We start from the raw sequence: 14259 nt of genomic DNA, 5'->3' as shown, positions 1-14259 counted from the left end.
TTGAACATATGGAATAATTTTCAAAACAATATCTCCATGTATTCTGTGTCTGGTATTTCATGCAGTCGAAATAAGTGTTTATTAATAAATAAAGAGAGGTGAACACTGTTACCCGTTGTTACCCTTCCTTGAAAACTGCATTTGAAAGAGACATATCCTATATATTTATAAAACAGTTCTCATGGGATTAAAAAAAATTCTCGTGGGAATGGAAGAAGGAAGCTATTTGTAAATACGTCCAACTAGGTAATTTGTTAAAAGTATGAATCACGTTATAAATACGAACTTCATCTGAATCGTCTTAAACGCTTTGTTACGCACGTAGGCAGCCATGGGTACGACGAGTAACAGAAGAAGCAATTCCTTTGGACGTATATCATGTTTTGTGTAAAGCCCGTATCAGTCAGCGTCCTTGTTTACATGACAACGACATGTTTAAAGCTGTTCTATGAGTAAGATGTCACATCACCATGCCAACCTTAGTTGAAGAACTGTGTTGATTTCACTGACAAGGAAAACAATTTTAATACATATTTGAAGGTATGACAGTATTTTCTTACGAATATACAATTACGTCTAATTACTAACTACACAAAGTACAACAAACAAAAACAGATATTATTTTTATTCTAACATTTGTATAGCGCCAATATCCAGCTTAGCTGCTCAAAGGCGCTTCGATTTTCCCTCGATCATTGGATGTCAAACTCAAACGGCACATCGTATTATCAACCTCAACTCCCTTGAGAATCATACGACTCTTGCAGCCACTAGGCGCACCAAGTTAATGTGGCTTTCCAATCCGTACGAGGTACACATTCACAGCTGGGAGGACTGGGACACATAGTCACAGTACTTTGTCCAAGTGTTACTGCACGTTGCTGTACCCGCAACTAGGTGTTTGCACGTGTCCATGTGACCACCATCTGCTCATTTACCAACGGATTCGTGGGTTCTTAAAGTGCACACTTCTATGTGAACCTGTCTCTATGAACATTTGACATCTATGAAATATATTTCTTTCTACCGACGATACAGTAATATGAATTCAACTTGCCCATATAATCCATTGATAAATGCATAAACATAAATACGACAAAACTCATTTCACATTCACAAGACGAGGTTCATTATACCATTCCGACTTTACCATGAATCCATATGAATAGCGCCGTCACCAGGTGTCGAACGCTTGAGTGTATCCTGCACCATCACAAACACCAATGAATTGTTCCACTGAATAAACAACACCGGAACATCTGGTACAATAGGAAATTGCATTGGAAATACTTCATCTCACTGATGCGTCAAATTTGGTAGTCCTCATTTCGTCTTCCGTATCCGAAAAATATGTCAAGTGTCACACAATGTTATTTCATAAGTTTATGTTTTGAAGCATGATAAACCATTAAAACTCGTGACTTTAATAAAACTATTCCAGTATGTGTTTTCTTTGCTTACTGTTTCGTCCTGTAATGTTGTCCTCACCAAGAATTTACTGCGAATCGGTCAGGGTTATGAAATACGTCGCAAAAGAAAAACAGAAACTGATTCCATCAAGCAGGGATATTCGTGTTGGGCGGTACCAGAAGGAAGGACTCTGTTTGTGTGGCCTTATCATCACCAGCACTGCAAGGGAAACATTGTCATATACGAGTAGTAATTCGTGCATGACTTTTGGGATCAACACACGTATATGGTAGATAATTTGTCATGTGGGTTTCCAGATTGGCCAAAATAGCTTCACTGTTTAAACACCCATTTAAAACATCTACATTAAAAACAAAGCTTAAAAAAACTTCAAACAATTTTCACTTTGTTCCTAGGAGGTACATTTCAAGATTGTTATCGAAAAGAGACACATGAATGTAAACATAGCCGCTGTGTATCAAGTCCCACATAGCAAACCTGCCCACATGCTTTTCTTTTGGGCATCAGGGGTTAGTGATTTTTTAAGTCGAAACATAACGGTCTTGATAGTCTGGCTTTCATCTGACAGTATGATGTAAGGCCAAGTTCGCGTGTATGTTAACCATGTAACGAGGTACCCGAATGACATGATGCATGCACGTTCTCAAAATACAATGATTCATTCAGAAGCAATCTACTTAACGACAACCGTTGGATCCATGGGCACAGTTTCGGAAAAATGCTTAATACCACACGAAAGGTTACTGGTAAATATTTTCTCATACAATTTTACCAGTTTGTTTGGCATCTGGATGAAAGTGCTCGTTGCAATGAATTACATTATGTTCTTTCAGTGATGGTATCGGTCATTAAAACCAGACAGTAATATAATGTAGCAATGCCAAATTTGTTTGGCAGATCCTATCCCAACCTTTTTATACCATATAGTTTCTTGTCGGATTGCAACATATGTTGTCACACGTGGTATAGGAGCTCTTCTTGAAAACAAATACTGCATGTCATCGTGGAAAAACTGATTGTTTAAGACATATTCTTTTCGAATCTGTTCTGACGTTTGTTTGTTGTTTTGTGCCGCATTCCTTTCTAAGTATGACCTTGGTCTGAAAATATTCGAGTCTGAACCAGACAGTCCCTTCCGTGAAGATCCGGGTTAGAATTGGCGGACTATTATTTACAGGCCGCCGCCATACAGCTGGAGTATTGATGAGTGCGGCGTTTAACAACCAACCAACCAACCAACCAGACAGTCCAGTGACTAATTAATATCAAGAATATAGATCTAGTCAGCTTTAGATACGATGATATTCATTCAGCGAGTCAGTGGGCCTAACCATGCAACATTATTCTCTCTCTGTTTTGTAGAAATATGATATTTTTCCTAATTTCTGACATTTCATTTTTAAGGAACGGCATGTACAGATATTTCTTATCACAGCTAATTTGTCCTCTTCAGATAGAATATTTTTTATCAACAGTCAAATTAGTTATTTTGGATTGCGAATTCGTAAATACATTGAAGGAGGCTTAACTGAACCATTTGCTAGAACTGAAGCATTGACTGGCTTCCTGCACATATATTGGTGCTAAATGCGCCTAGACGGTCGCGCATTCCAATGGCGATACCAGTCAAGTAAAAAACCGACATATTGAGATAAGAAAGGCCATAACTCATTAATCGTTATCGTGCATACTGCTTACCTACATGCACATGCACCTCATTAAAACTGCAAGAACAATGGAAGGGAATTCCGTATAATATCATTGTTCTTTTTGGTCTTAGGTCAAAATGTCTTCCTGTCTCTCAATAAGTTTGTCCCAATAAGCTGGTACAGAAGACCGGGTTGCAGGTCTCAAGAAAAATGGCATTTATAATGTTTTCCTTCGGGATTGTAGCTCAACTCCTGCCTATCTGATTGCCGTAATCTGCTATAGGACCCATAAAACAACGCGAACGAGAGCATAAAGGAGCAATAACAAGGCTTTGAGTGACGCAAATACATACATAAACTTGTTGTAATTAAGTATTTTATCCACTTCCTTACGTTATCGGCCTTTGAGCATAAGGCTGTGAAAATGTATGGTTAACCGTAAGGGCCATACTTGAAGATAGCGATGCAACTTGTTATGTTGGCTGTTTGATCCCAATTACAATGTGAAATACGACTCTTTATTGCCCTCTTAACATTGGTGGATTTGTTCAGCTGTAATAAATGTTAAGACGAATAAAAGACAAAGATCTCGGGGCGAAATAAAATAACAAAGGAGAGATTTGGGTACATGCGTGTACATAAACACTTAAAACCATTGATACAGATCTCGGGCAGCTGATTAAAATAAACAAATATTAGGACGTTTAACACGTATTTTATTCCTTACATAGATCATCCATAAATACTGATACCCTGATCATTAAGCAACGATGTTTGGCGAGAATTCTCTGACGGAAATACACGAACATAGCCGAAATACAAAGACATTTATCCATTACACCAAAACCTGTTTTGATGTTAAAACACATTTGTATTACAACTAGGCCACGTTTTAAAACAAACAATATAGCAGTAGTATATAATCATTATTGACATAGGAATGAAATCTGAAATTTGACAGTTTCTACCCCAACTTTGATTTAGTCTCACGCATATGTATCCTCAGCTCCACAGTTTGTTTGAGTCTGTCCTTATTATCAGGAAGACATTTTCGTACAAAATTAAAAGGAAATTGATCAGTGTGTATGTATTTCCATATCTTCCCGTGTATTTGTTTAGGTGAAAAGTTTCCTTGCCTTTGCATGTGTTTTAGTGACGACTGCCGCCGATGGGACATGACACAACCATTTCCCCTGTAGCCATATTTGTTAGTGATTCATGAAAATATGTTCTGATATAATCGGCATCGAGCTATAAACTCTGCTTTCATCACAGATTTCCTACAATGATGGTTTGAAGTTTGACGTTGTTACTGTTATATAGAGGGGCGGTGGGGTAGCCTAGTGGTTAAGGCGTTCGCTCGTCACGCCGAAGACCCGGGTTCAATTCCTCACATGGGTACAATGTGTGAAGCCCATTTCTGGTGTTCCCCGCCGTGATATTGCTGGAATATTGCTAAAAGAGGCCTAAACTTAAATCACTTGCTATTGTTATATAATTTGTCTTAAAGGGTATTGTATTGTTTCAGTTTCCGATTCCCCCTCCACACTGGGGAGAAATCAACGCACTGGAGTTTCCCCCGGCTTGTCCTCAACCAAAAGTCGGAGTTAGCTACATCGAGTACCTCGTCCCTGGTTTCAACAGGACAAACGAGGACTGCTTATACCTAAACATTTATGTACCTAAGGTAAGTGCACATTTGTCCAGAGCTGCTCTACACTAAATGTTGGCATTAAGTGAGTTTTGCTTAAATTACCGTAGTATATAGCAGCAACCCGAATAGTAGGACATTACAGTATATGGTAAACGGACGGGTATTGTCCTCTGTTTCGTCAAAAACCAGTGCCTTTAATGTTATTTTTCTGTTGTCAGATTCCCTGCAGATTTCTCAGTACATTGATTCATTACATTTCCTTGGATTAAAGACCTACAACAGTACATGATCTCAGTATGTTTCTTGCACTAAACACCCAATACAGGGTCATGATCTCAGTATGTTTCTTGCACTAAACACCCAATACAGGGTCATGATCTCAGAAGGTTTCTTGCACTAAACACCCAATACAGGGTCATGATCTCAGTATGTTTCTTGCACTAAACACCCAATACAGGGTCATGATCTCAGAAGATTTCTTGCACTAAACACCCAAAACAGGGTCATGATCTCAGTATGTTTCTTGCACTAAACACCCAAAACAGGGTCATGATCTCAGTATGTTTCTAGCACTAAACATCCAAACAGGGTCGTGATCTCAGTATGTTTCTAGCACTAAACATCCAATACAGGTACATGATCTCAGTATGTTCCTTGCACACCCTAAACATCTGTGAGTAACCATATATACTATTTTCCAATTTGTAAATGTCGACATAACATCAGAATGTAGATAATTGTGCCTTATTATAGGACTTTTGAAATGAAATGTGATTCAGTGATTATGGGCGTGTTCAGAAAATGTCTTTGCACTATGATAATCTACTTTCAGTTATGCTTATTATCATTATTGATCAACTTAAATTTCAGTTTTATTTGAAACGATACATCTTGGATAATGTTCTCATGAATACTTATTGGCTTAAAATGAGGATGTGATCATTTACACCTTAATGTTTTTGCACTGTTTTCAAATCTTCATGCTCATTAAATGATCAAAGCCAACCTACACTTGGACGGAGATCCCTGAAATATTTCACTGGTGCATTCAGCATATCAAATATAGCATAATATGTTCAAAGAAACTAACTTTAACATGCTACTTCGATATCTTAAACTATAATCAAACTTGTGATATAAATCTCAAGAAGAGCAAAAGTGTCTTTGAAAAGTAATCTTTTGATTACAAAGTGGTTTTGTGGTTTTTAAAACACATTCGTCGAGGGTTATACCATTTTCGCGATAATGCTAGCATTAAAGCAGGAAGGTGCGTCGCATCACTACTCATGAGTGTAGTATCTCTGGGGACAATTAATTGCTCTGCATAACTGGCGAAAGCGCATAGTTTCTCCGAAGTTAGAATCCATATGTGTGATATCACATACATCAGATCCACATCTTAACGAAATGTTTTAGAACACAGCACGGGTTTTCATTTCAAAGCCGCCCTTGTTAACACTATTTCAACCCAACAGAAAATTAATTCCCCTTTTTTCGCCTGGCGTGATTATGGCGATCCTAGCTGGCACTTCCGTACATGCGCAGTTCTAAGATGCTACGGTTGCAAGGCTAGTTGTGTTATTGTTTGGGAACCTATACCCGAGCGTGAGTTTTGATCTCTTCGACTTGAAAGAAACGAGTTCTTACATCGGTAAATTAATATGAAACAGTGTTCCCCAGGAGCTGAAAGGAACACGCTTTGTATGTATACATAGTCTCGCTGTTCGGCAAAAGCGCCTCTGAGGAATGATAATTAGTTGGGATATTGGTTTCCAGAGCTGAATGTGACTGTGGTTTTTATATTAAAAGAAATAAGCTTGACGTCGGATTGGAACAAAATCCCATTCTGACGAAGTTATTTAATCTTTGATCTTCGTTCGATTTTTTACTTACCTAAACACATTTGCTCTCGTGTACGGCTAATATGGCAATAGACGATAGCGGGTCAGTTGTTATGTCTTGTTAAATGTTAATGTCGGAGGGTGTCGTATTAAATATATTGTGTCAATAATCTTGAAAAATAACTAACATAACAGAATCTTACACCATTCGCAGTCCTGGTTTATTTTATAACATGCATTATATCTGCATGCATCTGTAATAAAATGCATAAATAGCATGTGTTGCCCGTTTAGTGGTATCGTAAAAGTTGTAAGCTCTGTTTTGTTTTATGCTACAGTAACTACGTATCAAAACACAGCAATCGTATGAATCTAGTTATCTCTATACAACGTTGTGTCTCTGCTGGTCCTTGTGATCTTATTAATGTAGATTATAATTATATTTATTATATAGATATTACTCGTCCCCATCATATGGTGAGAGAATATAGAATCACCACTGTCATGTAATATAAGGGTCGCACGTGCATCACTATTCTGTTTCTAGGCTGATTTCTTCAAGTTTCATATCGTGTATATAACAGGTCCATAGGTAAACATTATAACAGAAATGCATTTAACTATACATATGTTTATGGTTTTCGGCAGAGTGCAGAGTAAATTAACATATTTAGCATTGTTGCAATATTAAACTAGAAGCAGCAGGATGGACGAACTTCATGAACTGCATGTTATTTATTGGGTATATTGCTTATTCTTTGGGCAAATTATGGTAACGTTGTTTATTCTTTGTGCACATTACAGTAACGTTGTTTATTCTTTGGGCACATTTCAGTAACGTTTATTTTGAGGCACATTTCAGTAACGTTGTATATTTCTGGGCGCATTAGTGTAGCATATATTTTTGGGCACATTACGGTAACATTATTTACTTTTTGTAATCATCGTATTCTTTATGTATATTACAGTTACATTATTTACTCGTTATGTACTTAACCGTTACGTTGATTATTCTTTGGGCACATATCAGCTGCACTGTTCTGTGGGCACAATACAGTGACACTATATTTTCTGGGGGCATATTACAGTCACTCGGTTTATTCTTTGAATACATTGCTGTAGCTGTTTATTACATTGACGCATTAGCAGGGTATATTGCCTTTTCAGCACATGGCAGTGACATTGTTTAATTTTTTGGGCACATTGCAGTAACTCTTTGTAAGCAATTGGCACTTTACAGTGACTCTTTGTAATCGTTTGGCACGTTACAGTCACAGAACATCTGTTTGGGGGCATTTCACTGACACGGTTTATCCTTTGACTGGTCAAGTTAACAATTTGTAGCCTTGGGCGTATTACAATATCGATGTTATCCTTTGGTTACATTTCACTGTTGGGGATCACTTGGGGTATGGAAATCTGTACTCATAAGATACGAAAAGAGAAACAGGTTCGTCGTGTGACGGCAGCTAGCATTGTCTCTTGCTTGACCCAACACGTATCACATCCCACAAACATACCGAACATGCCGTCGGCCACATCTTCTTATCCAGTGTTTTTAAATAATGCAGGTTTATTGTCTTTGTTTTCTCCCAATTAAAAAAACCAACAGAAAGCCTTCTTTGTTAGTGGTCCTGTAATATACCCAACCCTTTTTAAAATGTCTAGCGTCCTGCTCAGTGATTAGTGATTCATGGAACAATTGCTGCATTGTTAAGTTTCAGGGCATGTCATCATTAAACAATTGCTGCATTGTTCCAGTTTCAGGGAGATTTTTTTCTGGTCATCTTCTTTTATTCTCGATGTGTAAAAATTGTTATGTAACCCAGAAAACAAATGTCTATGTTCATCAAATATCATCTTCTAAAATGCCACTCAAGCATCTGACTGCAAAGTTCACTCAGGAATTTCTAATTTCTCATTACAAGTACATGTATCAGTGTTTTGTCCATGTACTTAAACATCCACTTGTCCACATGACTGCAAAGTACACTCAGAAATGTTTAATTTAAGGTTCACGTGATCTCCAATAAGTTATCTTAGGTGTATTACACATCATCAATATTTCATTTTTAATTTTCAAATACCATAAACCAGGTGTTCCTGTTATGAATATGAAACTGCTTACTTGTGTAAAGAATGAACTTTAATGTGAGTTCGTGATTAGATCTGGTATTTTAAAGTTTATTTGTAGTATTGACAGACCTGGTTATCATTGCATTGCGTGCTTCTGATATAATCAAGAGGGATCCGAGAATGTCTGCAGGTTTCCTACCTTGGCTGCAGAGAGTTGTGTCTGTATCCACATGCTATCGGCTATACACGTGGATATACTTTGTCTCGTAAGCACTTGGCATCGAGAAAGGAAGAGAGGTTATCATTTGTTGCTAAGATGATCGTGGTTCGTGTTTAGAGAGGAGGGTTTGAAAGGGTTCAAGGAATAGAATTAAGAGTGTTTGGTGGAGTCACGCTGACAGGCCACATGTAGGGTTATTTGGCTTGGAGGTGGAAATTTTGCATATGGTTTCCGTGGCACGTTGTATGTTAATGGGCAATATGGTTGATTCATGATCAAGTAGGGTATTATGGCTTTACTTTATGTAATCAAACTATGGATATACCAAGTATTTAAATGTTAAACAAACCTATAGTTCTCATTTGGTAACTAATCATATCGGGATGTAACCGACTGAACCATAATTATATCTGAGTCTTATATTGTGAGATTTCTTTCTGATAATGAGATCGAAGTTAGAACCGGTCTTCAGCAGCCCATGCTTATCGCAAGAGGCGTCGAACGGGATCGAGTGGTCAGGCTCGCTGACACATGTCATCGTATCCCAGATGTCTAGATCGATGCCCAAGATGTCGATCACTGGATTGTTTGGTCCAGATTCGATTATTGTCAGATATAGAGCGGTGTGAAACTAAAGGTGGAAGCTATACCTGGACAGAAAAGGTGGAAAGACGTTTGAATGGATTGGTATGTTGGTTTCTCGTGAGAATATAGACAAATTAAAATAAAGTCAGAGGTACGTGCGGAGGAACACTATAAATAATAATAGATAACAAGAGATAAATTGTTTCTTATTTTTACAAGTATTTTGCCACTGAGCTGTGAGTGTGGTTATTTACCAAACGAGGGACGCTGATAAAGCTATCAAACATTAACTTTATAGCTGTAGAATCTGTAAAGTCGTTCGAATAATTTCATGCATCAAGACCGCAAACAATCTTTTCTGTCGTATCTTTTCATATATCTGTGAAGCACAGCTATACTTACCTAAAAAATGTTTCAGTTTAAAAAAGTGATCAAGCCACCTTTACGCTGAAAACAACAAATGCCTCTTCAAAACGTAATGTTCCCATTTTTGAAGGCATAATGCTAAAAGAAAACAGTTTCTGTATCTTTATCTATTTAAAGAAAATATTGATTCTGCCCCTGTTTATGTTGATCTCAAACTAAAATCACTCCATCAAACACATATAAACATACAGCCGAAAAACAAGTGGTTGCTTCCTTGGTTTACATTCAGTCTGGACGTATTCCGCAAGGCAGTTCGGTAGTTAATCTGTACCTGCTGTTGTAAGAATGGTATACCTGTCTCCTTTGATATGAAATGTTTCGCTATCTGCGCTCAACGGGGAGGAAATTGACAAGGAAGTGCCTCTTCATGTCTCTTGTGTCGATGTTTACTGACTAAATATCAGTAATCATGGTTGTAGGAAAACACAGAAATTGACATCCTGTCAAGTTTGGAATTGTATTCACAATGTGAATCCTACAATGTTGATGGAAATTAACACGACAGCATGTGATGACAATGAAATGAACATGAAATGAACATGAAATGAACATGAGTGAATTTCATGGCCAACCTGAACAATATGTAATCTACTCTTATCAATAATATGTATGATGGGTGTTATAATTATAATCGCAGCTGCTCTTAGAAGTGTCAGCGTTCCCATCTGATCACCGATTTCACTAAAACTATTCAAGTGTTCGCAGAGAACAAAATAGTTTGTTGTATCGCTTCTGTAATCTTTGTCACCAGTCTTTGATTGTGACAGCTGTCAATCAGAAAAGGGATCGCATCATTTCATCTGTGTTGTGTGTTTTGAAATCACGTGAGCATAAATAACGGGTGAAACTAACCGTGAGATGCGACCAGTGATTCCTGTAGCGTTGGTCCCATGACAATGTTATTGGACGAAAACCTGCTTAGTTCCATGTCTTTTGTTTGACGTGCAACAGACAGGTCTTCCCATCGCCTGGTTTAAATGCTCGTCCAATTGTAATTAAATTACCTGAAAGGGGTGCCTATCTCATTTCATGCCCCAGATATCACTGTGGAACGGGGATAGTTTTGTGGGATTGTCTTTCATCTCGAACCACTCCTGTGGAAATTTTAAATTAGTCACGTGTTCTCGGTCACCTTCACCACTCTACCCCACACACAGAACATCGCCTTCTTGTGAGTTCAGTTATTGTGCAAGTGTGGTATCTTTAAGTGGCATTTTAGAAGCTGTAGTGTCTCTGAAGATGACTTATTGATTACAATGTGCGTTTTCAAATAGATGTTTCGGTGCCGATGCTCTTATCTTAATCACTACTTTGATAAAGGAACTAGATGCAGTACGCATTCCAGTACCTTCATCATCAGATTGATAACGATGCTAGCACCTTCATCTACAGGAAACCTCGCTTTGATAGAATACAGGAGTTGAAATATATACGTCAGCCCTTTGTTCATTCTGCTATGGTTGGTTTTGTATGCCACTTTTGTCTTACAGATTATCTCCCCAACAATATATTAATGTTGATGACTTAGATGACACTTGTGTACTGGGCACGTGTTACACAGTCGTACAAGCCGTGCCAATCAAACCCATGAAGATCCGGGTTAGAATTGGTCTTCAGTAACCCATGCTAGTCGTAAGAGGCGACTAACGGGATCGGGTGGTCAGGCTCGCTGACTTGGTTGACACTTGTTATCGTATCCCAATTGTGTAGATCGATGCTCATGCTGCTGATCTCTGGATTGTCTGGTCCAGACTCGATTATTTACAGACCGCCGCCATATTGCAGGAATATTGCCGAGTGCGGCGTTAAACTACCAACCAACAACAACAACCGTGCCAAATCGCTGGTCGCGCCGGAAATCTATCATCATAGGTTCGAATCCCGTTTCGTCCTGACAGCGTCGTGGCGGTGGGGTAGCATAGTGGTTAAAGCGTTCGCTCGTCACACCAAAGACGCGAGTTCGACCCCCTACATGGGTACAATGTGTGAAGCCCATTTCTTGTGTCCCCCGCCGTGATATTGCTGGAATATTGTCATTGTGTAAAACCATACTCACTCACTCACTCCCTGATTACGTTCCTAGGTCTGTCAGCACCATGCTCGTGGTTCTGAGTTTCAACAAAATGGAAACGGTCTGAGGACAGCATCACTTCGGACTTTCCTCCAACACCCGTACAGGTCCGGGTTAGAATATTGATCTTCAGTAACCCATGCTTGTCGTAAGAGGCGACTAACGGGATCGGGTGGTCAGGCTCGCTGACTTGGTTGACACATATCATCGGTTCCCAATTGCGTAGATCGATGCTCATGCTGTTGATCACTGGATTGTCTGGTCCAGACTCGATTATTTACAGACCACCGCCATATAGCTGGAATATTGCCGAGTGCGGCGTAAAACCAAACTCACTCACTCACTCACTCACTTTCCTCCATCATTAAGCTGAGACGCCGTGATACCATTCAAAGCGGCGTTAAATGATATTCAGTCACTCCTGTATTCGGAAGTGAGAAATGTTGAGATCCTTCAGTGGCGTGAAAGCCTCTACCCTACATCACAAGAAGTAAACGAGTTCTTACTTGTACAGTTGTTTACCCGTGCTTAAGTTACACGTAATTTACACCCCAAAAGAAATATGTTGTCATCTTGCACAATATTTTATTGATAGGGAGATGGCGAATCGGTCTTTTTTCGTCGTTTCACATAGATGGGAGAAAGTCTCTATTACATAATAAGCGAACAGGAAACTTATCGGTGACACAAATCTTCAGTAATGAATCAGCCCCCTAGACATAACAATTAGTGTCTCAGACACCGCATGCACTCTCCTTATATACGGCCCCCTACTATCTCACATCGACCGCCCGAACCCCTCCCCTCCTCCCTACGTGAAAAGACGGTCAATTTCCAGCTCATCTTTTCCACATTTCTCAGAGGTGTCCGACGACCAGCTGACGTGCGAATACCTTCACAATCCCTCTCTGTAAACAAAGCGATTTAGGGACCCAGTCAACCCTCTCCGCCCATCCGTCATTCACTCGATATGTCCGTTAAAGCAGATGGGATGAGGCTTCCCCATCACTCTTAATTAATTTATGTAATTTGTCAAACAGAGATCAATCTCGCTGTCTTTTCGCGAAGTTCGTGTAGCAACTGGGGCGCACTGGATTAAAGAGATTAGCTGGATGAACGAGGCGATTATCATTGTTGTAAGCGGCATGATCAATGTTCTAAGGGACTGTTATGAGCTTCGACCGGATGACCTTGGCAGCCATATTTGCCTAGACATTGATTGATGAATTTGGATATATGTTATGTTCTCCTGTCTTCAAATGAAAGTGATTGAAAATCGATTGTTTTTTTGACATGTTGGTTTTCAGATAAAAATTATCGATCGTTACTTAATCCACAGGATCGTTACCTCGCGTTTAGCTACTACTACTACTATTACTACTACTACTATTACTACTATCACTTCACGAGATTAATGGCAAATCCAGCCAAAAATATAATAAACAGTTTTCTCGTGGTCTGCAATACCTGTTTATTAAAGTTTAAGGGGTCAGTATACTTCTTGACTCTCAGTTTATAACGTCTTAAATCATATGATCTAATCACGAAACATTTAAATATGAAATAATGGGAAATGTCACAATATATTTGGAAACATATTAATATTATATTGTGGCAATATATATGGCCAGACATATCACGTCATGCTGACGTTCACGTTGATTACATGCATGACAAATGTGTCTGAACACAGGAGAAATATCTAGTCACTGGAAAAATATTCAAAAAATCCAAATGACATCAATTCTCGTCCGAGATTCATCGTTATCTTGTCAAGCAAGAAGGAAAACAAGACGTGCTGGGGTCAGACGAAATTGGTACCGACTTCGAATCCCATTCGTAAATATACAATCCAGAAACCCTAACCACAAATCCACAAGATTTTCACGTTATTTGTTTTCGTGTAATTTTCCCTTAATGTGAGCAGAAAGGGGGACGATGCGGGACCGCTTAACCACAACAAAATAACCACTGGTTTCGCTTTAAGTACACGCTATGGGTATTTATCAGCACTCGCGAGCTCCTCTTACGTCAATGGGGGAAGCCAAGGATCTGGTTTCTTCAGCCCTCACTTACCGACAGTGGCTGAAACCTCCTCATGTGGTCCTGGCTAGAATAGGAGACGCTATAATTTGTCTTCTGAGAAGTCGGTGACTGCCATACGATCTCTCCTGCTAGGAAAGCTTATATCTTGCTCCGTAAAATGTAGGTGTGGTTAAAAGAGTCCTCTGATGACTTTGCTGATGTTAAAATGGACTTAGCTTTCAAAACAATGTCCGCAGCTCAAAGGTGGAGTTGGGGTAATT

At 39.0% G+C, this 14259-nt stretch overlaps 1 protein-coding gene across 1 annotated transcript in view; it reads left to right on the top strand.

Annotated features, from left to right (window-relative positions):
* The window catches only part of LOC124265963 (neuroligin-4, X-linked-like), an 80379-nt gene that overhangs the window by 45841 nt on the left and 20279 nt on the right, over nucleotides 1-14259 (top strand). Inside the window, exon 2 of the mRNA XM_046700785.1 lies at nucleotides 4609-4767. Within this exon, the coding sequence (XP_046556741.1) occupies nucleotides 4609-4767 (159 nt within the window). The remainder of the gene's footprint in view (nucleotides 1-4608; nucleotides 4768-14259) is intronic.

The sequence above is a fragment of the Haliotis rubra genome, unplaced genomic scaffold (genome assembly GCF_003918875.1).
Source record: "Haliotis rubra isolate DU_JTF1 unplaced genomic scaffold, ASM391887v1 Scf10, whole genome shotgun sequence".
NCBI lineage: Eukaryota > Metazoa > Mollusca > Gastropoda > Lepetellida > Haliotidae > Haliotis > Haliotis rubra.
Note: the sequence above shows the minus strand (reverse complement) of the source record. Positions and strands in the feature narration are given on the sequence as shown.